The sequence below is a fragment of the Diceros bicornis genome, chromosome 3, assembly GCF_020826845.1.
Source record: "Diceros bicornis minor isolate mBicDic1 chromosome 3, mDicBic1.mat.cur, whole genome shotgun sequence".
Classification (NCBI taxonomy): domain Eukaryota; kingdom Metazoa; phylum Chordata; class Mammalia; order Perissodactyla; family Rhinocerotidae; genus Diceros; species Diceros bicornis.
The window spans coordinates 11,211,933-11,239,652 of record NC_080742.1 but is presented as its reverse complement, the minus strand read 5'-3'; the positions used below and the strand labels follow the sequence as shown (position 1 = coordinate 11,239,652).

At 39.2% G+C, this 27,720-nt stretch overlaps 1 protein-coding gene across 2 annotated transcripts in view; it reads right to left on the bottom strand.

Moving 5' to 3' along the window:
* The window catches only part of COG5 (component of oligomeric golgi complex 5), a 343,112-nt gene that overhangs the window by 19,349 nt on the left and 296,043 nt on the right, over positions 1-27,720 (bottom strand). For both annotated transcript variants that reach the window (XM_058523290.1, XM_058523280.1), the window contains exons 17-18: positions 16,897-17,000; positions 4,960-5,197 (exon numbers count right to left, since the gene is read on the bottom strand). In XM_058523290.1, coding sequence (XP_058379273.1) covers positions 4,960-5,197; positions 16,897-17,000 — 342 coding nt within the window. The remainder of the gene's footprint in view (positions 1-4,959; positions 5,198-16,896; positions 17,001-27,720) is intronic.

Sequence of the window (27,720 nt, the reverse complement as noted above, 5' to 3'; positions counted from 1 at the left end):
AATTCCACGAAGCACCACGTGCATGGCATACAGTAAGTGCTTGTTAAATGTCAGCAATTATTATCAGTATTTTAAAAACTCCCCCCCTTTTAAATAATTAGTAAATTAATTTGCTTCCTGACTCAAGAATTTAGCAACTAATGGTTTCACTTCACTTTATTTTCTTCCTTTGACTGGAAATTTTACTTGTCAGTAATTGGAGTTTTAGGCTACCTGTTCTTTATCTACCAAGTGCATACGGAAACTTTTTGCATATGTGGCACTCAGATGATAAACCACTTCTCCACTCTTGCTATGACCAGGACCCTGGTAAAGAACTGTTTAGAAAATGGCTAAGAAAAGGCTGCTCCATGGTAACGCAGCATCTTTCTTCAAGAAAAACATACGAAAGGAAAGTGGGGCTTCTGTCCTGCTGGCCATCCTTCTGAAAAACTGTTCAGATCTCCTTGCCATTGGAAGACCATGGAGATCTAAACAATCCGTCATTTGAGAGACATTTCTGACTCCTTATTAACTGCCAGGCACCAAGCTAGAAAAGGGGATGAGAAGATGAATTAGACTGTCTTGCCTTCACGGAGTTCTCTCAAATTTAGTGAAGAAGGGGATGTATATTTATTTATTTAAATAATATAATTATTATTCAACAAAATCATATATACATATAAAGAATATTATAAAGCAAAATGGCAAGTATGTTATCAAATGTACAAACTGAGTGTCAGGGGAGAACTGGAGGGCAGCTTCCTTGAGGTGGTCTTGAGGGTCACTAGCGGCCAGATGAAATTCTCTCTTAACATATAGAAGACACAGAGTATACTCTGTAGTCCTAAAGAGAAACCTCGCATGGTTGGAAAGTCCTCTAGAATACAGAAGAATAAGTAAATAAAAAGAGAAAAATCTAAGGAAGAAAAGTCAGAATTCTTGCCAACAATGTAAAACAGAGCAGCTTCAAGTCAGTGTTCTCAACTCAAGACAGTGGGTGATGGGCTGTTCCTTGGAACCTGTTTACTTTATTCACTCGATGGGAGTTTCTGGTTTCCTTCAGAATGTGGCATTTATTTTACAATGAGCACAAAGTAAAGACGTGATTATCATGTATCTCTGATTTGGTAATTCCAATCATATAACTAACTGTGTGTGTGTGTGTATGTATGATAGTTTTTTAAACACTAAAATTATATGAAGTATTTTTCATAAAATGTTTTTATCAATTTTTTTTTCAATACCCTAGTGGGCTTCATCATCTTAAAAGATTAAACCAAACGACCTTTGCCTTAGCACTTGAACAGGACGAACGTTAAAACAAATCAGTGGCTAAGAAAAAAGTACACTATGAGAAAATATGGCCTCGAATGGCTGTGTAATCTCCGATGATGCAGGAGATGTCTATGCATTAGGACAGTTTCAAACCTGTTAAAAGATTAAAATAAATTTTTCATCCAAAAGGACCTCTGGGGTACTGAAAACCCTTTTCTTCTGCCAGAATTCCATTACACAATAAAGGCCATGTTTCTAAAGGGCAGGAGTGTTGCCTTTAGAGGAGGTGACTGTAATTAGCTGTGGATACAGAAATGGCATGTGCGGCTGCCTCTCTCTAGCTCTCCCGTTAGAGGGAACGAGCAGTCAGCTGCAGGCATGTGAACTAATTACAGGCCTGCTCCTTACCCACCACAGACATTTGGTCAACCACAGGGCATCTCTGGATACTCCTGGGGCACTCCTGCCCTGACACTGTGCAGGAGAAAAGGCAATAGGAATTAGAATCTTGATTATTTTGCTTTCTTTTCTAAATCGAGATTTTCAGGCAAAAAGCAAAATAGATATAAATGTATATTTAAAGGGCACCAGAAGACCTATAAATAGAAACTGCTAGGAGTACCACTAAGTAAATAATTTAATGCCAACTTCAAAAGCCATCCTTTCCCTCAGGGATATTGAAGGGCTGAGGGGAGTGTGTGCTTCAGAGGGCAGTGTGGACAAGTCCCCAGAGAGATTCTGAATCAGCAGAGTCCCAGTGGCCTTGGACAAGCTTAGTGCTTTAGAACTGCTGTGCGATTAATGTAGACACAGAGACCATGTGGTCACAGCAGGGAATTAATTACTGGTAAGAAACCACCTCATGCCCATGACCTGATTCCTAAAGGGGCTGTATGCTGGGTACTTCCCTCGCGATGGACCCACCAGATGGCACCCTACAACTACTTTTTCTTTCACCTGTGCTACGGTGCCAGTGGGGAGAAGTTAGGATTCCTGAAGAAATCTTTAAAATAGATCATTATCTGTCTTTGCAAGTGGACTTTATGCCAAACAACTAGCATTTTCAAACCTATTCTATTGGTCTCTTCTTGAGCTCTTTCTCTTTCTGTTATTTATGCTAGAATAGCAAGCACTCATCACAAGAACTCTTTCCAAACCCATAGAGGATCTGTGTGTTCTTGATTCCAGCAGCTTCGATGGCTTTATTTAATTTTGAATACAAATTGATAGAACTTTCAATAATAAAGCAGTCAAAAAGCTTTCTAGTCCCCAGTTGACGCCTGTCATGAATAGAAACGTCAGGGCAATGCTACCTAAGTGTTTTGACTTACCCCAGAAATATACTTCCACCAAGTATGATTATGAAAGCTGAGGTGCAACATCACATAATTGCAGTTGTGGCAAGAAACTACATCAAATGAAACAAAAACCCCAAATTCACTTTAATTTTTTAAAACATGGGGGAATGATAGAACAGCTGGATAATATTTGTCAAAGCTACTTTCACAAATATGATTAACTATGATAGTGCCTCCACCTGTCTCCTGTGCCCACAACACACAAGACCCACAGGACTGGGGAACTGTCTGCAAGGTGAGTGGCAGGATATTCTGAAACTGGGACACAAGGTCTAGGAGTAGACAAAGGACTCGGCACCACACAGACTATAGTAACCAATGTCGGTGCAGGGCTGGAAAACACACTCTTAACACTGAGTAAATGCTGTGTGTATAAATGCAGTTTCTATATTTAAGAAATGGAACAGAGAGAATGCCTTGGAGCATAAGTAGTAATAATGACTGATAAGTTTCATTTATCTTAAGGGAAGGGATCTGGGAAAAGGTTTGGTTTACTGGGCAACATGACTTAAGAAAGAAGGCATGCCAAATAAATTCTGAATAATGCAGTTCTAGGAAGGTGGGAGCTCAACCTTGCCCCCGGATGGTCCGAATCTTGAGCAGGTGCTAGCTGCGGCAGTGAGGGCTAAAGGACAATGCTTTACATCTTTCAAGACGCATCAGGGAACATATCATTAAAACAGAAAACAAAAACAAAAAGCCTTTTCCCGCAGCACTCTCATTTTGGCCATCTCCTGCTCGGCTGCCACTCTAATTGGACTTGAAGTGCTGCCTCCAGGAAAGTGACTCAAGAACCAGCTGGAGCAGAATGCAAATCAACCAGTGGGGGAGGGAGCCCAGGGAGAGAAGAGGATGGGAAAAGAAAAACAAAATGGCGGAGGAAAGGGGCAAAGAAGAACAGACAGTTGTTTGAGTATAGCTCACAATGTGTATAACAAATAAGAGCAGGTCTTGGTACATCACTGTTTCATTTCAATAAACAGCCTGTAACCCCAGAAAGGGACAAGTAAGGCACTATTTATATATAAATCTCTTTACCCTGAAGTTTACCTGTAACATCAAAGCAACATGTACAGGTATCTGAGAACGAAGTTGACAAAAATGGGAATGGTAAAAGGAGCATATTAATGGTACCATTTAATTTCTATTTTCATGCTGAGGCTACTAAAGGCTTTTTAATATAGTTTATTGGTCTCAAGCATATAATTTGGGGATGAAAATGACTAGCTCTAGACCAATTGATATGCAAAAAGCCTGGCTCTTGAAACATCAGGTTATGTACTTGTTCTTTCTTATAATTCTCTCAGCTGTGAGGAAGTATCTGCCAACCAGCCCCCTGCTACAAGCAGTCTGCCACAGCCTTCCCTTGGGTTGGGAATAGTGAACCAAGACTTGCTCCCAGACCCCCATAAGGATAAATAGGACATTAAAATTTGTCTTTATAAGCAGGGAGGATCTGGCAAACCACTATGAATAATTCATTTGAATGACTATTTAGACTAGTAAAGCTAAAAGATTTGAAAGGCTTAAAAAGTGAATTCACCTTTGACATGCTAGGTAAATATAAATTATCTGTTTCTGAATCTTTCAATGAAAGTGTATGTTTGAAGTGTTTCTTCTTTGCCTCTGGTACTGTTGAAAGGCTTTTTAAAAATCTGTCTAAAGGACAAAGAAAAAAACCTTTCTCTCAGAGCTGATTATAGTTCTGCTATTTTAATGTCATTCTACCTCATTCACATCAGATAGCTTGGAAGGATTTCAAGGCCCGCCATACACAAGAAAAGTACTCTATTTCATAAAGGGAGACCAAAGAATCAGACTCTATATCTACCTGGTCCACTGTGCATCTAAATGATTAGAACACCGTCTTGGAATGCTGAGCTGGCCACTAGATGATTACGGATGTGTTAGAGTTCTTTCTCTTCATATGACAACAGAAAGTCCCTTTACACTGTTTGAAGGATAAATTTCATTGCCTACATTATTTTCCAGCAAGGTTAATCAATTATTCTTATCAATACTGACCTGGTAGGATAGTAAAATAGTGAGAAAGCCCCATATTAGGTAAAAGTGGATAATGTTGCTCTACTGTGGAATGAGCTACTTCAGCTTAATCTTGAAATAGCAAAGATGAGTGATGATTCTTTTGTTAGATACAAAGAAAAAAACATCTGCTATGCAAGTATCTTTAAATTCTTTTCCTTTTTTACCAATTAGGTTTAAATGGATTTATTATTCTTCATGTTTCAACTCTTTAAAGACACTGAAGAATACATATTTAGTCTTTTAATAGATAACATTGAGGCTGAAACATCTTCCACTTTGCAACTATGCATCAATTTACCTGTGCAAAATCAGCAGCAAGTCGCATTTTCCCACTTTCACCAAGAGGTCTTATGAGACTGGCATTGCGGATAAAAAGTTCAATTGCTCTTTGGGCAATAGCTTCAGTATTGTCGAAAACAAAGTCCAAGCATTCAAAGTGTTTAAAGTAGTCACTCATAACTCTGGCAATGAAACCCTGAAGCTCCTTCATGTACAGAGAACAAGGAACATCAGGCTTTCCTGAGCTGGATAGTGACCTGCAAAAGAAAAAAACAGCCAATGCACTAAAAGGCACTATTTCTCTGCCCTCTGCCTGCTATTTCAATCCTGAGCAATTTTTTCCCTTAATCGTAGAAAAGGCATTGTTTATTTTTGCTAAAAGTTACAGAGCATTAAAAATAAGGTTTAAATTATATTCTAAAGACTGTTTTAAGATACTAGGAAGATTACTGAAGGAATTTTAGAATTCATATACCTAAAAATTATTAAGAATGAAATAGACAAGGGTCTGTCTGGGAGGAGTCATACAAGTGCCTTATGCACTCTCTGACCTCTCATGGTCTCTCCCAGCTTTACAACTCTCCATCCTTTCATATGTTTTGCCTGGTTAGTGAATAAATCAATAATGGATCTTGAAATAGGATTTTACACTTAGTAATGGCAGAAAATGCTGCCTTCTCCAAACAAATTCTTGGCAAAGACATCTCTGCTCTTGTGCTATTTAATCTGGTCAGTCCAAGAGCAGAATTCTGACTGTGGAATTGGTTATGTAACAAGACGCATGGTATGCAATTTTCTCCTCCAAGATGATGAGGTTTGGAAAGGCTTTAATTTGGATCAACAGATGATGCCAGCTGATGCTCCATGAAATACTATTTATAATTTATAAATGTTTATAATTGCTCTTTAAGGAATATATTAAAAGAATGTGAAATATTTATGGGAAAGAAGAGTTATACCAAAATTAGAAATCACCTGATATTAATTAGCTATCCAATGAGATCATTGGCTACATAATTTCAAAAAACAAGTTAAATGTTTCCATGTTCTGAGAATGACGTAGAGAAACTGGCGATGGTCTAGAGAAGAACAAGAGATATGATTCAAATACCCAGAGCCAGAGAATGGGGTGAACTTAATTATTTTCAAATACAGCCATAGTTATTATAAGTAGGATGCTAACCAAAGGTCTTCCACTTTCAGAAGCAGATAGAAATAGAGAAAGTAGGCTTATGTTCCAGGAGGGAGAGATTTTGTTCTGGTGTAAGAAAGGCTGTCCTAGCTCTGCAAGGCCATTGAGGGGGCATGGTGCAAAGCTGCAGTCTGCAGGATCACAGGGTGGTGTGCTGCTTGGTACAGAGTACAGGCAGAGCCTCAGTAAATGACAGCAATCTCCATGTGGGGTTTGCTTTGGCCAATTTCAGACATTGCATGGCCTATCTTTATTTAGGTTTTGTCAGTCCAAAAGGCTAGGTTTCAAAAAAAGAAAAAAAAAAAAGGTACCAATCTCTTTCATATCATCTCATGCTTTATCAAAAGCACTGCTGTCATCTTGGAACTACTCTGGAGGATTGTTTCAGGAATTTTAATCTGGTCAGCTGAAATGATTTCCTTGAGGATTAGAAAATACCAGTAAAACAAGTTCCACAAGCATGTGTTGATACAATTAAAATAAAATGACTACACAAAATTTTGAAATATGTATTATCAATTCTCTGTGTGGATTAGAAGCTTGATTTAAATTTACTAGAATACAAAACTCACTAGGCAATTGCTAAAGCTCAGTTTTCCCAATTAAGCTAAAGCTTTTAGTAAGAAGTTCTCAATTGATACAGTGCAGTGGTAAATTGCACAGAAATTTAAGGATCTTTGTAATAAGAGCCTGAATACACAAGTTGAAGACAGAAGGACTCAACAAATGCACACTTGAGAAGTGGGAGATGTTCATCGTCCTGTCATTAATTTTTTAGTGTTGTGTGTGTACCTCCCCTCCTCAGAGGTGCTCAGCCACCACTTCGAGGATCTAGGGTCCTCCCACTTTCACTGCCTCCTCTCCCCCATTCAAAGCTGTAATCAGACATGAGTCATTTTACATTAAATAAAAGAACGTCATCAATGTACTACACCAGTCAAACATTTACTTTTTTTTTTTTTCCAGTCAACTTTATTGAGGAATAATTTACACACAATTAAGCGTATCTATTTTAAGAGTAGAGTCCAATGAGTTATGAAAAATCATTGCAATCAAGATATAGATCATTTCCATCACTCAAAAAATTCTCCTGGTGTCGCTTTACAGTGGATTTATGCCTCTTCACTCTCTGTCCTATGCAACCACTGATATGCCACTATAGATTTCTGTCACTATAGATCAGTTTTTCCTGCTCCACAACTTCATAGAAATACAATAATACAGAAGATACTCTTTTCTTGTCTAGCTTCTTTCCATTAACGCGTTTTATGATTCATCCACATTAGTGCATGTATCAGCAGTTCATTTATTTTTATTGTTGAGTGGTATTGCATTGTATGGACATGCCATGATTTTTTTTAATCTATCAACTCTTTGTTGACATTCGGATTGTTTTTAGTTTTTTGCCATTTTTTTAAAGTAGCTCTGAACATTTGTGTACATGTCTTTGTGTGAACATAGGCTTTCATTTTCTTTGGAAAATACCCTAGAAATAATTACTTACTTTACATTTAGAAGTGTATGTTTTCGTTTACATATCACTGAAAAAAATGTCCCATTTTACATTCCCAATAGCAATATATGAGAATTCCAGTTGATCAACATCTTCACCAACTGAAACATTTACATTTTAAGCTTTATCTAATTTGGGAAAAAACACACCAGTCCTATTAAATACATTTCAAATGCCAGGAAACCATGTTGAGGAATACTTTTTAAATAGCAAGGGATTCTGTAACCACATCTCATATAAGGTTGGCCTAGAAGGTAAACCTGATTTACTCCTTTTACCTAGAATACGTAGGGCTTGGAAGGGCAGGTGTTCACTATTATTTGTCCACTTGTGACCCCTGGGGACTGGCCCTACTATAAAAGTGATTCCCAGTTCTTGAATAGTTTAATCCAACTTCACCTTATATTTCATATAAGCCATATGTACATGAAATAGCATGAGAGAATTACTAATAACAAGTTCTAGAAGGTGGGAAGATTACTGACATGGGAGCAATATTTTAAATACACTATAAAGCAACAGTGCTCTACATGCCTATACCACCATGTATAAAAAATGACTTTCAGTGGAATCTCAAATGTCTGCTGTATAGAGAGAGAACTCAAATGGAGCCATCAAAGCCCTTTTGGGGAAAAAAATTAAGGACGATGTTATATACCTTAAAAACTGCTTCATACTCATGGCAAAGAGTATTAAAGAACATATATGGCTCACTACTATTTAAGCAGACTAGTAACAACATACCTATTTGGGAAAACAACTTTTAATGTCTACTGTGCTATCTGTAGGCACTAGTCAGGGCTCACCAATGCAATTACTGAAGTAAGTATCTGACCATTCTTACAGAATAAGCCTCCAAAAACTACCTCATTTTTGTTTCCTTTTCAGAGGCATTGATGATTGGTCTAACTGGGACATTTCAGTTTTTTGAACAAAATTCACTTCCTCCCAAATACTGGTAATCAATTTAATCAACAGTTAAATATTCCTGTCTCCAAATATAATAGCATTTTTTGTGTAGAATCCACACTACCCTTCTGTGCTTCATAACATTATTAAAAAAGAGACTGACCTTTTTACCCTTCAAAAGATACCTTATAAATGAAATGATAAATGATTTGAAAAATTAAAGAACAGTGTAATAATGACACAATTTTTCTACAAATGGCTGAAAATTTAATGTAGATATTCTCTTAAACAACGTGACTATAAAGAGAAACAGTACAGTTCAAAAATAGTAACTAACTATGAACTAGGAATATAAAACACAAATCTACATATTAATATTGTGTGGTTAAGTTTAAAAAAAAATCATGCTAAACGTGCAAATAACTATTCATATGTGCAAATTCCTATGTGCAAATAACTATGAAGTGATAAATAAATGAAAAGCAATAAGATATATGAGGAAGCCATCTGCTTTAAAACTAATTTGGAGAGTGACGTCAGCATCATGGTGGAGTGAGCTTCCCCCATTGAACTCTCCCTCTCTAAGACACAACAAAAAGGACATTCACATTCCAACAGAAGCCATTCACACAACACAGGGGACATCTGAGGCACCCAGGTAGCCATACACCCGAGGACAGAGGTGCTAGAATCCTAAGAGGAAGTGGAAGCAGGTAAGAGGAGCTCCTTTCTTTCCCCAAGGATTGCGACCCAGAGACTGAGATCATGCAGCTCTCAGAGGAGGGGGAGGGGCGGCTCGCTGCGTGAAAACCTGCGCTCTCGAAGACCCCTCACAGCCTAAGGGGATCCCTCTACGGAGGGAGTGGAACTGTTGCCAGGGTAGTCTCAACAAGCTAGCCCCTCAGGAGAGCAGAGAGCAATAGCAAGGCGAGAAACCTCTGAGATCAGGGAGGCGAAAGTAAGCACCCCTCCCCCACTCGGCCTGCCTGACTGGCGCTTCAGCACAGAGGCGCTTCAGCTCAGCCCCCTCCCGAGGCAGCAGCCCCCAGGCACCCAGGCCCCACCAGCAGGGGCAGTGTGACCGCCCCACCCCCACAGGCAGCAGCCCCCAGATGCCTGGGTCCCACCGGCACCGAGGCGAGCCTGTGCCCCCGCACCAGAGACAGTGGCAGCTCAGGCCCCACCACGGCACAGCCCCAGCTGCTCTGGCTGGACCAAGTCATGGCCCCAGCTCCTTCGGCTGGACTGTGCACCACTCCCAGCTCCTTCGGCTTGACCGCCCCCCGCCCCCGGCTCCAGCGGCTTCGGCTTGGCCTGTGATCAGGCTCCAGCTGACTTGGCGCCAGCAACTTCGGCCCACTGCACTCCAGTTCCAGCTTCTTTGGCCCAGCGGCGCCCCAGCTCCTCCTTCTTCGGCCCAGCGCACTCCAGTTCCAGCTGCTTTGGCCCAGCAGTGCTCCAGCTCTTCCTTCTTTGGCTCAGCACACTCCAGTTCCAGCTTCTTTGAACCAGAGCACTCCCGTTCCAGCTTCCTTGGCCCAGCACACACCAGTTCCAGCTTCTTCTGCTCACCAGTGCTCCAACCCCTGCTTCTTTGGCCCAGTGGCACTTCAGCTGCACCTGCTTCAACTCACCTGCACCTGAGCCCCAGCTGCTTCGGCCCAGCTGCGCTCCAGTCTCACTGTTCCCACACTCCAGCTCCAGCTGCTCCCATGTTTCCTCCCCAGCAGCCTCCACTCAGCCATGCCTCAGATCAGCCAGGGGCTGAGGAGGGTGCCCGCGGATTGAGGTGGGCCAGAAAACACAGCTTGACCCCCACCCAGCGCCAGCAAGAGGAAACTGCGACCATATATTTGCACTATGAGGAAAAGTAAGCCAACACCGACAGGCACCATGCAAAAATTTATTAAATCTCCAGACCAAAAGTAAAATGACAAGCACCCAGAAGTCAACCTGGAAAGCACAGAAATGTATAATCTTAACGCCAGAGAATTCAAAATAGCCATCATAAAAAAGCTTAATGAAATACAAGAAAACACAGACAGACAATTCAATGAAATCAGGAGTTTCTTCACAAAAGAGATTGAAACTGTGAAAAAAAAAAAAAACCAGTCAGAAGTCTTAGAGATGAAAAACACAACAGAGGAGATAAAGATAAATCTGGAAGCCTTAAGCATCAGAGCTGACAATATGGAGGAAAGAATTAGTAATATTGAGGGCAGCAATGCAGAAATGCTGCAGATGGAGGAGGAAAGAGAACTCTAAGACTAAAAAGAAATGAAGAAACTCTCCGAGAAATATCCAACTCAATTAGGAAATCCAACATAAGGATTATAGGTATTCCAGAGGAAGAAGAGAGGGAAAAAGGAGCAGAGAACTTGTTCAAAGAAATAATAGCTGAGAACTTCCCAAACTTGAGGAAGGAGTTGGAAATACCAGTGAATGAAATAAATAGATCTCCCAAATATATCAACACGAAAAGACCCTCTCCAAGGCATATAGCAGTAAAGCTAGCACAAGTCAATGACAAACAAAAAATACTAAGGGCAGATAGACAAAAAAAAATTAACATACAAAGGATTTCCTATCAGGTGCTCAGCTGATTTCTCAACAGAAACTTTACAGGCTAGGAGAGAGTGAACGATATATTCAAAATTCTGAAGGATAAAAACTTTCAGCCAAAAATACTCTATCCAGCAAACATATCCTTCAGATATGATGGAGAAATAATAACTATCCCAGATAAACAAAAGCTAAGGGAGTTCATTGCCACAAGATCCCCACTACAAGAAGTGCTCAAGAAGGTCCTCATGCCTGAGGAAAAAAAGAGAAAGAGGATTCAAAGTTTTGAACAAGGAGAAAAATAGTTCGAGAAAACCAGAAAAATTGCAGTCCTCTACCAAAATAGATTAGCAAACACTTAAATATAAAACCAAAGATCAAGGGAAGATAACCACCAAGCATAAATATAACCTCATCATGTTAAACACGAACTCACAACACAAGAAGGAATAAGATGTGACAACAATAACTTAGAAGGGGAAGAGGAAAGGGATTGAATCGACTTAGTCTAAGGGAATAAGAGGCCATCAAAAAATGGACTATCACATCCACAAGATTTTTTTACACAAACGTCATGGTAACCATTAACCAAATAATCAGAACAGAATCACACATGACAAAGAAAGACAAAACTAAGAGAACCCCCGTACAGAACTACCAAACTAAACTGGTAGTCCGAAAGACATGGGATGAGAAACAAAAGAACCAGAAAAAGAGTGATAAAATAACAACAACAAGCCCCCATATATCAATAATTACCCTAAATGCAAATGGACTGAACTCTCCAATCAAAAGGCACAGAGTGGTGGGATGGATTAAAAAACAAGACCCAACAATATGCTGCCTCCAGGAAACACATCTCAGCTCTAAAGACAAACACAGGCTCAGAGTGAAAGGATGGAAGACAATACTCCAAGATAATGGCAAACAAAAGAAAGCAGGTGTTGCCATACTTTTATCAGACAAAGTTGACTTCAAGATAAAACAGGTAATTAGAGACAAAGAGGGACAACATATAATGATAAAAGGGACACCCCACCAAGAAGACATATCACTTTTAAATATATATGCACCCAATACAGGAGCACCAAGGTATATAAAGCAACTATTAATAAACCTAAAAGGAGATACTAACAACACAATAATAGTAGGGGATCTTAACACCCACTCTCATCAATGGACAGATCATCCAGACAGAAAATAAATAAGGAAATAATGGACCTAAACGAAAAACTAGATGACATGGACTTAAAAGGCATATACAGAGCACTCCATCCAAACACAGCAGATTACACAAGCACACATGGAACATTCTCAAGAATAGACCATATGTTGGGAAACAAGGCATGCTTATATAAATTTAAGAAGATTGAAATCATAACAAGCATCTTTTCAGACCATAATGCCATGAAGTTAGAAATCAATTACAAGGAAAAAACCAGGAAAGTGACAAAGCTGTGGAGACTCAACAACATGCTGCTAAACAACCAATGGATCATTGATGAAATTAAAGGAGAAATCAAAGCATATCGGGAGACAAATGAAAATGAAAATACACCGTACCAACTCCTATGGGATGCAGCAAAAGCGGTCCTGAGAGCGAAACTCACAGCAATACAGGCCCACCTTAACAAACAAGACAAAGCCCAAATAAGCAACCTCAAACTACACCTAACAGAATTAGAAAAACAAGAACAAACAAAGCCTAAAGTCAGCAGAAGGAGGGAAATAATAAAAATCAGAGCCAAAATAAATGAAATTGAAATTAAGAAAACAGTAGAAAGGATCAATGAAACAAAGAGCTGGTTCTTTGAGAAGATAAACAAAACTGACAAACCCTTAGCCAGACTCACCAAGAAAAAAAGAGAGAAGGCTCAAATAAATAAAATTAGAAATGAAAAAGGAGAAATTACAACAGATACCACAGAAATACAAAAGATTATAAAAGAATACTATGAAAAACTATATGCCAACAAATTGGACAATCTAGAAGAAATGGATAAATTCCTAGATTCATACAACCTCCCAAAAGTGAATCAAGAAGAAATAGAGAAACTGAATAGACCAAACACAAGTAAAGAGATTGAAACAGTAATCAAAAACCTCCCAAAAAATAAAAGTCCAGGACCAGATGGCTTCTCTGGAGAATTTTACCAAACATTCAAAGAAGACTTAATACCTATCCTTCTCAAACTATTCCAAAAATAGAGGAAGATGGAATACTTCCCAACACATTCTACAAAGCCAATATCACCCTGATACCAAAGCCAGGCAAAGACAATACTAAGAAGGAAAACTACAGACCAATATCCCTGATGAACATAGATGCAAAAATCCTCAACAAAATATTGGCAAACCGAATACAGCAATACATTAAAAAGATCATACACCGTGATCAAGTGGGATTTGTACCAGGGATACAAGGATGTTCCAACATCCGCAAATCAATGTGATACACCACATTAACAAAACGAGGAATAAAAACCATATGATCATCTCAACAGATGCAGAGAAGGCTTTTGACAAGATCCAACATCCATTTATGATAAAAACTCTCAACAAAATGGGTATAGAAGGAAAGTACCTTAATATAATAAAGGCCATACATGACAAACCCACAGACAACATCATACTCAATGGGGAAAAACTGAAAGCCATCCCTCTGAAAACAGGGACAAGACAAGGGTGCCCACTCTCACCACTCTTATTCAACACAGTACTGGAGGTTCTGGCCAGAGCAATTAGGCAAGAAAAAGGAATCCAAACAGGCAATGAAGAAGTGAAACTCGCGCTGTCTGCAGATGACATGATCTTATATATAGAAAACCCTATAGAATCCATTGGAAAACTATTAGAAACAATCAACAACTACAGCCAAGTGGCAGGGTACAAACTCAACTTACAGAAATCAGTTGCATTTCTATATACCAACAACGAACTAACAGAAACAGAACTCAAGAAGACAATCCCATTTACAATTGCAACAAAAAGAATAAAATATCTAGGAGCAAATTTAACCAAGGAGGGCCGGCCCCGCGGCTTAGCGGTTAAGTGTGCGCGCACTCCGCTACTGGCGGCCCGGGTTCAGATCCTGGGCGCACACTCACACACCGCTTCTCTGGCCATGCTGAGGCCACGTCCCACATACAGCAACTAGAAGGATGTGCAACTATGACATACAACTATCTACTGGGGCTTTGGGGGAAAAAAGGAGGAGGATTGGCAATAGATGTTAGCTCAGAGCCGGTCTTCCTCAGCAAAAAGAGGAGGATTAGCATGGATGTTAGCTCAGGGCTGATCTTTCTCACCAAAAAAAAAAAAAAAAAAAAAAAAATTTAACCAAGGAAGTGAAAGACCTATACAATGAAAACAATAAGATGTTACTGAGTGAAATCAATGATGACATAAAGAAATGGAAAAAGATTCCATGCACTTGGATTGGAAGAATAAACACTGTTAAAATGTCCATACTACCTAAAGCAATCTAAGGATTCAATGCAATCCCAATCAGAATCCCAAGGACATTATTCACAGAAATAGAACAAAGAATACTAGCATTCACATGGGGCAACAAAAGATCCCGTATAGCTAAAGCAGTCCTGAAAAAGAAGAACAAGGCTGGAGGAATCACAATCCCTGACTTCAAAACATACTACAAAGCGATAGTAATTAAAACAGCATGGTACTGGTACAAAAACAGACATTCAGATCAATGAACTGAAAGTCCAGAAATAAATCCTCATATCTATGGGCAGCTAATCTTTGACAAAGGAGCTAAGGACATACAGCAGAGAAAGGAAAGTCTCTTCAATAAATGGTGCTGGGAAAACTGGACAGCCACATGCAAAAGAATGAAAGTAGACCAGCTTCTTTCACCATACACAAAAATTAACTCAAAATGGATCAAAGACCTGAAGGTGAGACCTGAAACTATAAAACTCCTGGAGGAAAATATAGGTAGGACCCTACTCGTCATCAGCCATAAAGGGATCTTTTCGAATTCTATGTCTACTCAGACAAGGGAAACAAAAGAAAAAATAAACAAGTGGGACTTCATCAGATTAAAGAGCTTCTACAAGGCAAATGAAACCAGGATCAAAATGAACAGGGAACCCACCAGCTGGGAAAAAATATTTGCAAACCATATATCTGATGAGGGATTAATCTCCATAATATATAAAGAACTCACACAACTGAATAATAAAAAAACAAACAACCCAATCAAAAAATGGGCAGAGGAAATGAATAGACACTTCTCCAAAGAAGATATACAGATGGCCAACAGGCACATGAAAAGATGCTCAACATCACTAATCATCAGGGAAATACAAATCAAAATCACACTAAGATATCATCTAACACCCGTTGGAATGGCTATAATCACCAAGACAAAAAACAACAAATGCTGCAGAGGCTGTGGAAAAATGGGAACCCTAATCCACTGCTGGTGGGAATGCAAACTGGTGCAGCCTCTATGGAACACAGTATGGAGATTCCTCAAAAGATTAAAAATAGAAATACCTTATGATCCAGCTATCCCACTACTGGGTATCTACCCAACGAACCTGAAATCAACAATCCAAAGAGGCTTATGCACCCCTATGTTCATCACAGCATTATTCACTATAGCCAAGACATGGAAGCAACCCAAGTGTTCCTCGACTGATGATTGAATAAAGAAGATGTGGTACATATATACCATGGAATACTACTCAGCCATAAAAAAAAGACAAAATCATCCCATTTGCAACAACATGGATGCACCTGGAGGGTATTATGTTAAGTGAAATACGCCAGAAAGAGAAAGACAAACAGTGCATGATTTCACTCATATGTGGAAGATAAACCAACACATGGACAGATAGAACTGTTTGGTGGTTACCAGGGTCTAGGGGGGTGGGGGGTGGGCACAAGGGGTGGAGGGATGCACTTATATGGTGACTGATAATAATGTAGAACAAAAATTTCACAATAAAAAAAATAAAAAAATAAAAATAAATAAAAATAATTTGGCCTGACCTTGTTTTTCCAAAAGGGCCTGATGTGGCCTGTTGAGCATGCATTGTACATCTGCTTTAAACATTTACAGTGGCCAAAATTCTTCAGAGATAGTTTTCTAATATACTGAGTCAAAACCACTTTACTCTATTCAAAAAGATTTCAGTAAACACTGGGTTAGGAATTATGATTCTTCTTCTCAAGATACATATGATATAGATAAGCAGTACGCGTGCATATGAAACAGCTATGGAATAATACTAAAGTAAGTGTTTATGGCTAGGTGTGATATGACCAGATTAGACTGCCACAGAACTCTGAGAAAGGAAAGTCATTCTTGGAGGGGGTTGAGCAGGAGCTTGCCCTCAAAGCCAGAGCAGGATTTGGACTAGCAAAGTGGCAGAGGCAGGGCATTTTACACAAGGAATACCATGCCTATGCCAGAGGCTCAAATGTGGGGTATTTGTGAGAAGTAAGGAAAAAGATAAGTTTGGAGAGGAAGGTGGTACAAACTACCAGAAGTCCTGCAGTGCCAAGCTGAGTGGCGCAGACATTGATGATTCAATGTTTCAATTACAGGAGAGAAATTGAAAACAAAAACTGAAAACCAAGAACTGAAAAATTTTAATCTGCTAATGGTGCTCATAATGAATAAAGTCGGGTAAGGGTGGAGGCTGACCCGGTCACAAGAGGAACAACAAGACATAGGGAGTAGGGGTGGAGGTGGGAATGAAAAACAAATGCAATAAAGTTGAGTGAAAATTTTGATTGAAAATTATTACCCAGAAAAATCTTCTTGATGCATGGTGATGATTATGGCCTCTATAGCATCTCCCACTGAAGTCAGCAAGGGCTGCACAGCACTTCCCATAAGAACATGGATCGTCTGAAAGGAAGAGAAAAGGAAGGAGAGGCAAAATTAAAGAAAACCAATGCAAAGAAATCTGAGATGTAAGAAGCAATTTGACTGAAAGCTGTCATATGATATCAAATTCAGACTGTATACAGTTTAACTATAATAACTCAACAAAAGTCTGCTCCTCTGCCTAACTGCTGTCAGTAATGATTTTTAAAGCTTAAAACATGTGGAACATGGCACTGAAAAATTTCAACTCCCCCACTCCTCTCATATTTTCAAAAAGTTTAATGGTCAAAGGAGCTCCTGGAGAAAGGAGAAGAAAGTAGTACCACTTATGAAGTAAAAATAAAATGAACACATTTTTGTTGTTGTTATTGAGCAAGATTTGCCCTCAGCCAACACCTGTTGCCAATCTTCCTCTTTTTGCTTGAGGAACAGTGGCCCTGAGCTAACATCTGTGCCAGTCTTCCTCTATTTTGTATGTGTGTCACCGCCGCAGCATGGCTGCCAAGTGGTGTAGGTCCGCACCTGGGATGTGAACCCAAGAACCCAGGCCGCCAAAGCAGAGTGTGCTGAACTTAACCACTATGCCACGGGGCCAGCCCCTGAACACATTATTTAAAGTTTCTGAAAGGAGTGAGGCAAGACCAAAAGAAATTTTTCAAAATTGGAACCACATCATATGCTTTTAACCAGAGTGAATATAATAAATATACTGGTGATTCTGATAGAGCAGAACAGTCAGGCATTTCACGAACTAGGTTTCTATTTTGAGTTCTAGAGCAGCGAGTCTCAACTGGGGGCAATTTTGCTCCCCACAAGGCATTTGGCAATGTTTGGAGACATTTTTGATTGTCACAACTGGGGTAGGCAAGGGGTTTCCTACTGGCATCTAGCAAATAGAGGACAGAGATGCTGCTAAACATCCTGCAATGCACAGCACAGTCCCCCACAACAAAGAACTCCCCAGCCTAAGATGTCAACAGTGCTAATGTGACAGGAACCAGCCTAACGAGACAGGGTTGTCTGCAAGGCCCCTGGTCTAACAAGAGAAGGCCCCTAACCAATCAGCAAGCTAGGAGAATCAGATAGAGACCACCAAAACCCACATTCTGCAGCCTCAGTACTTTCCTGGGTTTACACACGAGCCCTAGCACCCAGGAGTTGTCTGAAGGTAACCCTAGCCCCGTCATCACAGTAAAAATCATACCCAGGGGTAGAGAGCTAGCATGCTAATGATACACGCATTGCATGTAGGAGCATGCTACACGACAGCGCAAGTGCAAGCACAAACCCACCTCTACATGCCATGACAAGGCACTCCTCCCCAGCCTTTGCCTAATAAAAAGCCCCACAATCCTGCTCCCTAACGAGCCAGTCACTTGCCCCTTTCCTTTCCACACCAGCTCCCTTGTGCACAAGCCAATAAACTTTTACTCTTCTACTCCCATTTGTTGTCTCTCTTGATTTCTATCCTGGGGGACAACAAGTACCCAATGCGCTGGTAACACTAAGGTTGAAACACTGTTCTACAGTGAGGTATGATCATTGGTTGGGTTATATAAGACCCTAGGCCTTAGTTATGGGATTTTAGTGTGAAAATATTGACTGGGCCTCAGTGAACACTCAAAATCTAAAATTTAAGTATATTATATATGCTTCAATGATGACTATATATAACGAAGATGGATGGCTTTGGCTCATACAAATGATTGAAATCAAAGAGAAAAGGTTAGGTAGAACTCTTATTGTAACCACAGGACCAGGATCAGAATTTGCCACCCTAAAATACGCCTCTGTGCCATAAGAATTATTTTAGGCTGATTATTTTTTAGAAATGGCAGACACAGGGAAAAGCTCTGAAAACCTAGTAGAAGTTACCTATTTGTAAGGGAAATTTACATTTATAAGAGAAATTTGGATTTGTAAGGATGCTTTCCTCTCTGTGCCAGGAAGGAGAGGATGACTAAATCTCTAGAAACTCATATCAATACAGAAGGCAATGACTTAAATCTACATAACAACTTTACCCTTGTTTGCTGTGCTGACCTCATCTTAACAGCAGAACCTTAAAGCTACTTTTCAGCAGCAGTGAGCCAGCCAGACCATGCACAGAAGAGAAAATTCTGATCTGCCAATTGAAACTCATCATGCCAGCGCTTCTGCAAACCAGCCTGCCCTCCCTGATCCCTTAAACCTTACCCCACACCCTGGATCAGGGGGACAGAGTTGAGAGCCTTCCTTCTGTCTCCTTACCAGTCAACTGCGTAATACACTTTTTTCCCTCAAAGACCGGTGTACCACAGTATCGGCTTCTGTGCACATCAGGCAGACAGAGCCCTTGGCTCGGTAACATTATTCATTAAATTCCTAAATGTCATCTCTAGCCCTTCACCTCTGGTAAAAATAAACATACTGTCTACAAGACTGAGAGAGTGTGTGTGTGTGTGTGTGTACATACAGTTTGCCCTTGGGGAGCTCACAATCTAGTGACAACAGACAACAAGTTCTAGCGAGATAAGTAGACAGAGTGCTATGGGATTATGGCAAAGACCTCCAATTTACACTGAGGGGATCTGAAAAACAAAAGGTGTTGCTTGAACTGAATTTCCAAGGAGAAATAGGTGAGAACCAAGTGAAGAAGGGTGGGGCTGGTAGGGCATATGTTAAAGGCATAGGAGCCTGGGAAAGCTGATGCACACTCAATACAGATACAGATGCAGAAGAGAGAGTCAGCAGATGCACTCTGTGCATGCTGCTAAGGAGTTGGGACTTTATCCTGAAGGGATAAAGGAAACCAATGATGGGTTTTAAGCAATGAAAAAAATGTGGTTAAAAGATGTGAATTGGGGAAAAAAATCACGTAGGATAGTAGACTGGATAAATTAGACCAAAGGCAGAAGGATACAGTAGCAGCACAGATGCAAAATGGTGAGCGCCTGAACCAAATCAGAGGCAGCAGGAACAGAGACAAGAAGACAGACTGGAGACACTCTGAAAGGAGAACAGCAGGACTTGGTCATTTGATTTGAGAAATATGGAGTGGGAAGATTTAAAGGTACACTTAGATTTTTTTCTTTAATGATTTGGTGGTATTATTAACTGAATGTGTAAATGCAGAATAAGCAGGTTGACTTGGGGATGGAGGGAGAAAATGATGAGTTCAGTTTTGGACAAGAGTTTGAAGGGTCTATGGGAAATCCAGATGTGCTATCTAGTAGGTACTGAGATCTTTACATTTGTAGTTCCTGACATATTTTGACTAGATTTGGTAGTCTTTGGCTTTCAAGAGGGGAGATGAAGCCAAAAGAGTCAATGAGATCCCAGAGGATGGTTTGTAGAGTAAGACCAAATGCCATTTTAAGGTAGTGAAGAAGAAAAGCCCTTGAAGGATTAAGAGTATTTATTTAGTATACATTATGTGCTGGGTACTGCGTTACGTGCTTCACATATAATAATTCCACTTAAAACTCAATTATTCCTTCCTCTAAGAATTTCTAAAATCTCTAACTTATTGCTGGGAAACCTAAAGTAATTTGCAGATGGGGAAACTAAAGTCAAGTTAAGGAGACTGTCCAAAGCCATAAGTGAGCAAGTGAAAGAGCTGGGATTTTCTAGGTATTTGACTTCAATGAGCTTTTGGTTATACTTTGCCATTGGGCAGAGAAGTAGGAAGAGGCTAGAGTATGGTGGAAATAAACAGATAAGAAGATTTCAAGAAGAAAGGGAAGGTTTTCTACTCTGGTATGAAGGAGTGAGTGTCTAACTACAGATCCTCCCACAAATAATCATGGAAAAAAATACTAAAACAAACAAAGAATGTACTGGGAGGTTCTTGAGATGAAAAAAAGCTTGTAGTTTTAGAGGGGTATGGAAATCTGAAGCAAGCAACCAGAAGAGAGTCTTCCATTTTTTGTGACCTTACTGTAAGAGTGAATACAGTCACAGTAGTGGCAAGGCTGGGTGGCTAAAACTCAGAGAGAAAAACAAAACAAAACAACACCTGCAGCTTTTCAGGCCAAAGGAGCAAGAAAAGGAGCCCTGGTTCAACCGGGGCTGTGGGAGAGTGAGAGGGGAACCTCAGAAAAGAGAGAGCCACTGAAGAACATCTAATTCTAAATTTAAACTCAGCAACAGTCTTCAGCTGACTCATCAACCACGCACGTGGAGAGCAAACTAAAGGTGGCTTGCAGCTAAGGTGTAAAGAACTGAACTGAGATCTGAGTTACAGCCAACTGCAGGTATGACAGTGTACAATTTGAGCCTAACCAAGCTGTCTTCTAAAGAAAAATCATCAACCCTTTTAGGAGCAACATAAAAAAGTACTGAGTCTATACAACATAACATTCACAATGTCCAGGATATATTAAAAATTACTACATATACAAAAAGCTAGGAAATGTTATCAATTCTCAAGGGAAAAGATAATCAACAGCTGCCAACCCTGAGGTGACCTAGACTCTACAATTATCAGAAAGGAACCACAGTAAGGTAAAGAAAAAAAAAACGCTCACAATAATAATATAACAGGAAATCTCAGCAGAGTGACTGAAAATGTGAAAAAGAACGAAATGGAAATATTAAACTAAAAAAATTGTACTACATGCATGTAGATCTAAATGTACTTCCAAAAATGCAAGGTTTCTATGGTACATGGTACAATATTAACCCTAAGAAGACAACTGTGGAAAGTTAAGGACGTGTATGGTAATCCACAGAGGAAGCATTAAAAAAAAAAAAAAATCATGCAAAGAAGTACAGATGAAAATTTAATAAACTAAAATGCAATTCAAAAAAATTTCAAATAATACAAAAAAAGGCAGAAAAGGGAGGAAAGCAAAACAAACAAAAAACAGAGAGGACAAACAAAAAACAAATGATAAAACTATACACATAAATAAAACCTTATTAATAATTATATTATGTTAATGGACTAAATACTCCAATTAAAAGGCAGAGATTATCATACAAGACAAAAAGGCAAGAAGAAAACCGGAAAAATCACAAACATGTGAAGGCTAAACAACATGCCAGTAAACAACCAATGGGTCAATGAGGAAATCAAAAATACCTTGAAATAAATGAAAATAGAAACACAATATTCCAAAATCTATGGGATGCAGCAAAAGCAGTTCTAAGAGGGAAGTTCATAACAATACAGGCCTACTTCAAGAAACAAGAAAAATCCCAAAAAACAATCTAGCCTTACACCTAAAGGAACTAGAAAGAGAAGGACAAACAAAGCCCCACATTAGTAGAAGGAAGGAAATAATAAAGATCAGAGCAGGAATAAACAAAATAGAGACTGAAAAAACAATAGAAAATATTAATGAAACTAGGAGCTGGTTCTTTGAAAAGATAAACAAAATTGATAAACCTGTAGTCAGACTCATCAAGAAAAAAAGAGGGCCTGAATACATAAAATCAGAAATGAAAGAGGAGATGCTACAAGTGACAGAAATACAAAGGATCAGAAGAAATTACTACAAATGATTACATGCCAACAAATTGGACAACCTAGAAGAAATAAAGCCCTAGAAACATACAAGCTTCTAAGATTGAATCAGGAAAAAACTAGAAAATCTGAAGAGACCAATTACTAGTAATGAAATTGAATAAGTAATTAAAAAAACTCCCAATAAACAAAAGTCCAGGACCAGATTGCTGCGCAGGTGAATTCTACCAAACATTTAAAGAAGGGTTAATATCTACCCTTCTCAAACTATTCTAAAAAATTGAAGAGGAAGCAATGCCTCCAAACTCATTCTACGAAGCCAGCATTATCCTCACACCAAAACCAGACAAAGACACTACAAAACAAACAAACAAACAAACAAACAAAAAACCAGGCCGATATCCCTGATGAACATAGATGCAAAAATCCTCAACAAAATATAAACAAACTGAATTCAACAATATGTTAAAAGGATCAGACACCAGAATCAAGTGGGATTTGTCCTAGGGATGCTAAGATGGTTCAATACCTGCAAATCAATCAACGTGATACACTATATTAACAAAATGAAGGATAAAAATCATATGATCATCTCAATAGATGCAGAAAAAGCATTTGACAAAATTCCACATCCATTTATGATAAAAACCCTCAACAAAGTGGGTATAAAGGGAACATATCTCAACATAATAAAGGACATATATGACAACCCCAGAGCTGACATCATACTCAATGGTGGGAAGCTGAAAGCATTTCCTCTAAGATCAGGAACAAGACAAGGATGCCCATTCTCGCCATTTTTATTCAACATAGTGTTAGAAGTCATAGCCACAGTAGACAAGAAATAGAAAGCATCCAAATTGGAAAAGAAAAAGTAAAACTGTCATTATTTGCAGATGACACGATAATATATATAGAAAACCCTCAAGACTCCACAAAAAAACTATTAGAAATAATAAATGAATTCAGTAAAGTTGCAGGATACAAAATTAATATACAGAAATCTGTTCTGTTTCTATATACCAATAATAAACAATCAGAAAGAGAAATTAAGAGGCCGGCCCTGTGGCGTAGTGGTTAAGTTTGGTATGCTCCACTTCGACGGCCTGGGTTCGCAGGTTTGGATCCTGGGCATGGACCTACACCACTCATCAGCCATGCTATGGTGGCAACCCACATACAAAATAGAGGAAGACTGGCACAGATGTTAGCTCAGGGCGACTCTTCCTCAGCATTAATCCTCAACAAAATATTGGCAAACCGAATACAACAATACATTAAAAAGATCATACACCATGATCAAGTGGGATTTATACCAGGGACGCAGGGATGGTTCAACATCCGCAAATCAATCAACGTGATACATCACATCAACAAAACAAAGAATAAAAACCACATGATCATCTCAATAGACGCAGAGAAGGCATTTGACAAGATACAACATCCATTTATGATAAAAACTCTCAATAAAATGGGAATAGAAGGAAAGTACCTCAACATAATAAAGGCCATATATGACAAACCCACAGCCAACATCATACTCAACGGGGAAAGACTGAAAGCCATTCCTCTGAGAACAGGAACGAGGCAGGGCTGCCCACTCTCACCACTCCTGTTCAACATAGTACTGGAGGTTTTGGCCACAGCAATTAGGCAAGAAAAAGGAATAAAAGGAATCCAAATAGGTAACGAAGAAGTGAAACTCTCACTATTTGCAGATGACATGATTGTATATATAGAAAACCCTAAAGAATCTGTTGGAAAACTATTAGAAACAATCAACAACTACAGCAAAGTTGCAGGGTACAAAATCAATCTACAAAAATCAGTTGCATTTCTATATGCTAATAATGAACTAACAGAAAGAGAGCTCAAAAAGATAATACCATTTACAATTGCATCAAAAAGAATAAAATACCTAGGAATAAATCTTACCAAGGAGGTGAAGGACCTATACAATGAGAACTACAAGACATTATTGAAAGAAATCCATGATGACATAAAGAAATGGAAAGATATCCCATGCACGTGGATTGGAAGAATAAACATAGTTAAAATGTCTATATTACCTAAAGCAATCTACAGATTCAATGCAATCCCAATCAGAATCCCAATGACATTCTTCACAGAAATAGAAAAAAGAATACTAAAATTTATATGGGGCAACAAAAGACCCCGAATAGCTAAAGAAATCCTAAAAAAAAACAACAAAGCAGGAGGCATCACAATCCCTGACTTCAAAACATACTACAAAGCAATAGTAATCAAAACAGCATGGTACTGGCACAAAAACAGACACACAGATCAATGGAACAGAATTGAAAGCCCAGAAATAAAACCACACATATACGGACAGCTAATTTTTGACAAAGGTGCTAAGAACATGCAATGGAGAAAGGAAAGTCTCTTCAATAAATGGTGTTGGGAAAACTGGACAGCCACATGCAAAAGAATGAAAGTGGACCATGTGCTATCGCCATTCACAAAAATTAACTCAAAATGGATCAAAGACCTGAAGGTGAGACCTGAAACTATAAAACTCATAGAAGAAAATATAGGCAACACACTATTTGACATTGGTTTTAAAGGAAGCTTTTTGGATGACATGCCTACCCAGACTAGGGAAACTAAAGAAAAAATAAACAAGTGGGACTTTATCAGATTAAAGAGCTTTTATAAGACTAATGAAACCAGAATCAAGATGAACAGACAACCAACCAGCTGGGAGAGAATATTTGCAAAACATACATCTGACAAGGGGTTGATCTCCATAATATATAAAGAACTCACACAACTGAACAACAAAAAAAACAAACAACCCGATCAAAAAATGGGCAGAGGAAATGAACAGACACTTCTCCAAGGAAGATATACAGATGGCCAACAGGCACATGAAAAGATGCTCAACGTCACTAATCATCAGGGAAATGCAAATCAAAACAACACTAAGATACCACCTCACGCCCGTTAGAATGGCTATAATCACCAAGACAAAAAACAACAAATGTTGGAGAGGATGTGGAGAAACAGGAACCCTCATACACAGCTGGTGGGAATGCAAACTGGTGCAGCCTCTATGGAAAACAGTATGGAGATTCCTCAAAGAATTAAAAATAGAGATGGCCTATGATCCAGCCATCCCACTACTGGGAATCTATCCAACGCACCTGAAATCAACAATCCAAAGAGGCTTATGCACCCCTATGTTCATTGCAGCATTATTCACCATAGCCAAGAAGTGGAAGCAACCTAAGTGTCCCCTGACTGACGATTGGATTAAGAAAATGTGGTATATATATACAATGGAATACTACTCAGCCATAAAAAAAGACAAAATCGTCCCATTTGCAACAACATGGATGGGGCTGGAGCGTATTATGTTAAGTGAAATAAGCCAGAAAGAGAAAGACAAACACTGTATGATCTCACTCATATGTGGAATATAAACCAACACATGGACAGAGAAAACTGGACTGTGGTTACCAGGGGCAGTGGGGGTGGGGGGTTGGCACAAGGGGTGAAGGGAGTCATATATATGGTGATGGACAAACAAAAATGTACAACCCAAAATTTCACAATGTTAGAAACCATTAAAACATCAATTAAAAAAAAAAAAAAGAGAGAGAGAAATTAAGAAACAATTCCATTTACAATTGCATCGAAAAGAATAAAATACCTAGGAATAAATTAAACCAAGGAAGTGAAAGACCTATACTCTGAAAACTATAAGACATTGAGGAAAGAAATTGAAGACGACACAAATAAACGGAAAGATACACCGTGCTCATGGACTGGAGAATTAATATTGTTAGTGTCCACACTATCCAAAGTAATCTATAGATTCAGTGCAATCACTATCAAAATACCAATGGCATTCTTCACAGAAATAGGACAAATAATCCTAAAATTTGTATGGAAATACAAAAGACCCCGAATAGCCAAAGCAACCTTGAGAAAGAAGAACAAAGCTGGAGGAATCACACTCCCTGATTTCAAACTATACTACAAAGCTATAGTAATCAAAACAGTATTGTACTGGCACAAAAAAAGACATAGATCAGTGGAACAAAACAGAGAGGCCAGAAATAAACTCATATTTATATGATCAATTAATCTATGACAAAGGAGTCAAGAATATATAATGGGGAAAAGACAGTCTCTTTAATAAATGGTGTTAGGAAAACTGGACAGCTACATGCAAAAGAATGAAACTGGACCACTATCTTATACCATATACAAAAATAAATTCAAAATGGATTAAAGACTTAAAGATCTGAAACCATAAAACTCGTAGGAGAAAATATAGGCAGTAAACTCTTTGAAATAGGTCTTAGAAATATTTTTTCAGATCTCTCTGCTCAGGCAAGGGCAACAAAAGCAAAAATAAACAAATGGGACTACACCAAACTAAAAAGCTTTTGCACACTGAAACTAAACGAAAAGGCAACCTACTGAATGGAAGAAAATATTTGCAAATGATATATCTGAAAAGGGGTTAATATCTAAAATAGATAAAGAACTCATACAACTCAACAACAACAAAAATAAACAACCTGATTAAAAAATGGGCAGGGGGCACTGGCCCAGTGGCGCAAGCGGTTAAGTGCGCGTGCTCCGCTGTGGCGGCCCGGGGTTCGCCGGTTCAGATCCTGGGCACGCACCGACGTACAGCTTGTCAGGCCATGCTGTGGCGGCATCCCATATAAAGTGGAGGAAGATTTTGGGCACGGATGTTAGCCCAGGGCCAGTCTTCCTCAGCAAAAAAGAGGAGGATTGGCAGATGTTAGCTCAGGGCTGATCTTCCTCACCAAAAAAAAAAAAAAAAAAAAAAGGGCAGGGGAGAGGCTGGCCCCACGGCCTAGTGGTTAAGTTCGGCGTGCTCTGCTTCGGCAGCCCGGGTTCAGTTCTCAGGCGTGGACCTATACCACTTATCAGTGGCCACGCTGTGACAGCAACCCACATACAAAATAGAGGAAGACTGGCATAGATGGTAGCTCAGGGTGAATCTTCCTCAGCAAAAAAAAATTAAAAAAAGAAAAAAAAATGGGCAGGGGACCTGAAGAGATATTTTTCCAAAGAAGACATACAAATGGCCAACAGAGACATGAAAAGATGCTCAACATCATTAATCATCAGGGAAATGCAAACCAAAACCACAGTGAGATATTATCCCACATCTGGTAGAATGGCTATTATCAAAAAGACAAGAAATAACAAGTGTTGGCAAGGATGTGGAGAAAAAGGAACCCTTGTACACTGTTGGTGGGAATGTAAATTGGGGTAGCCACTACG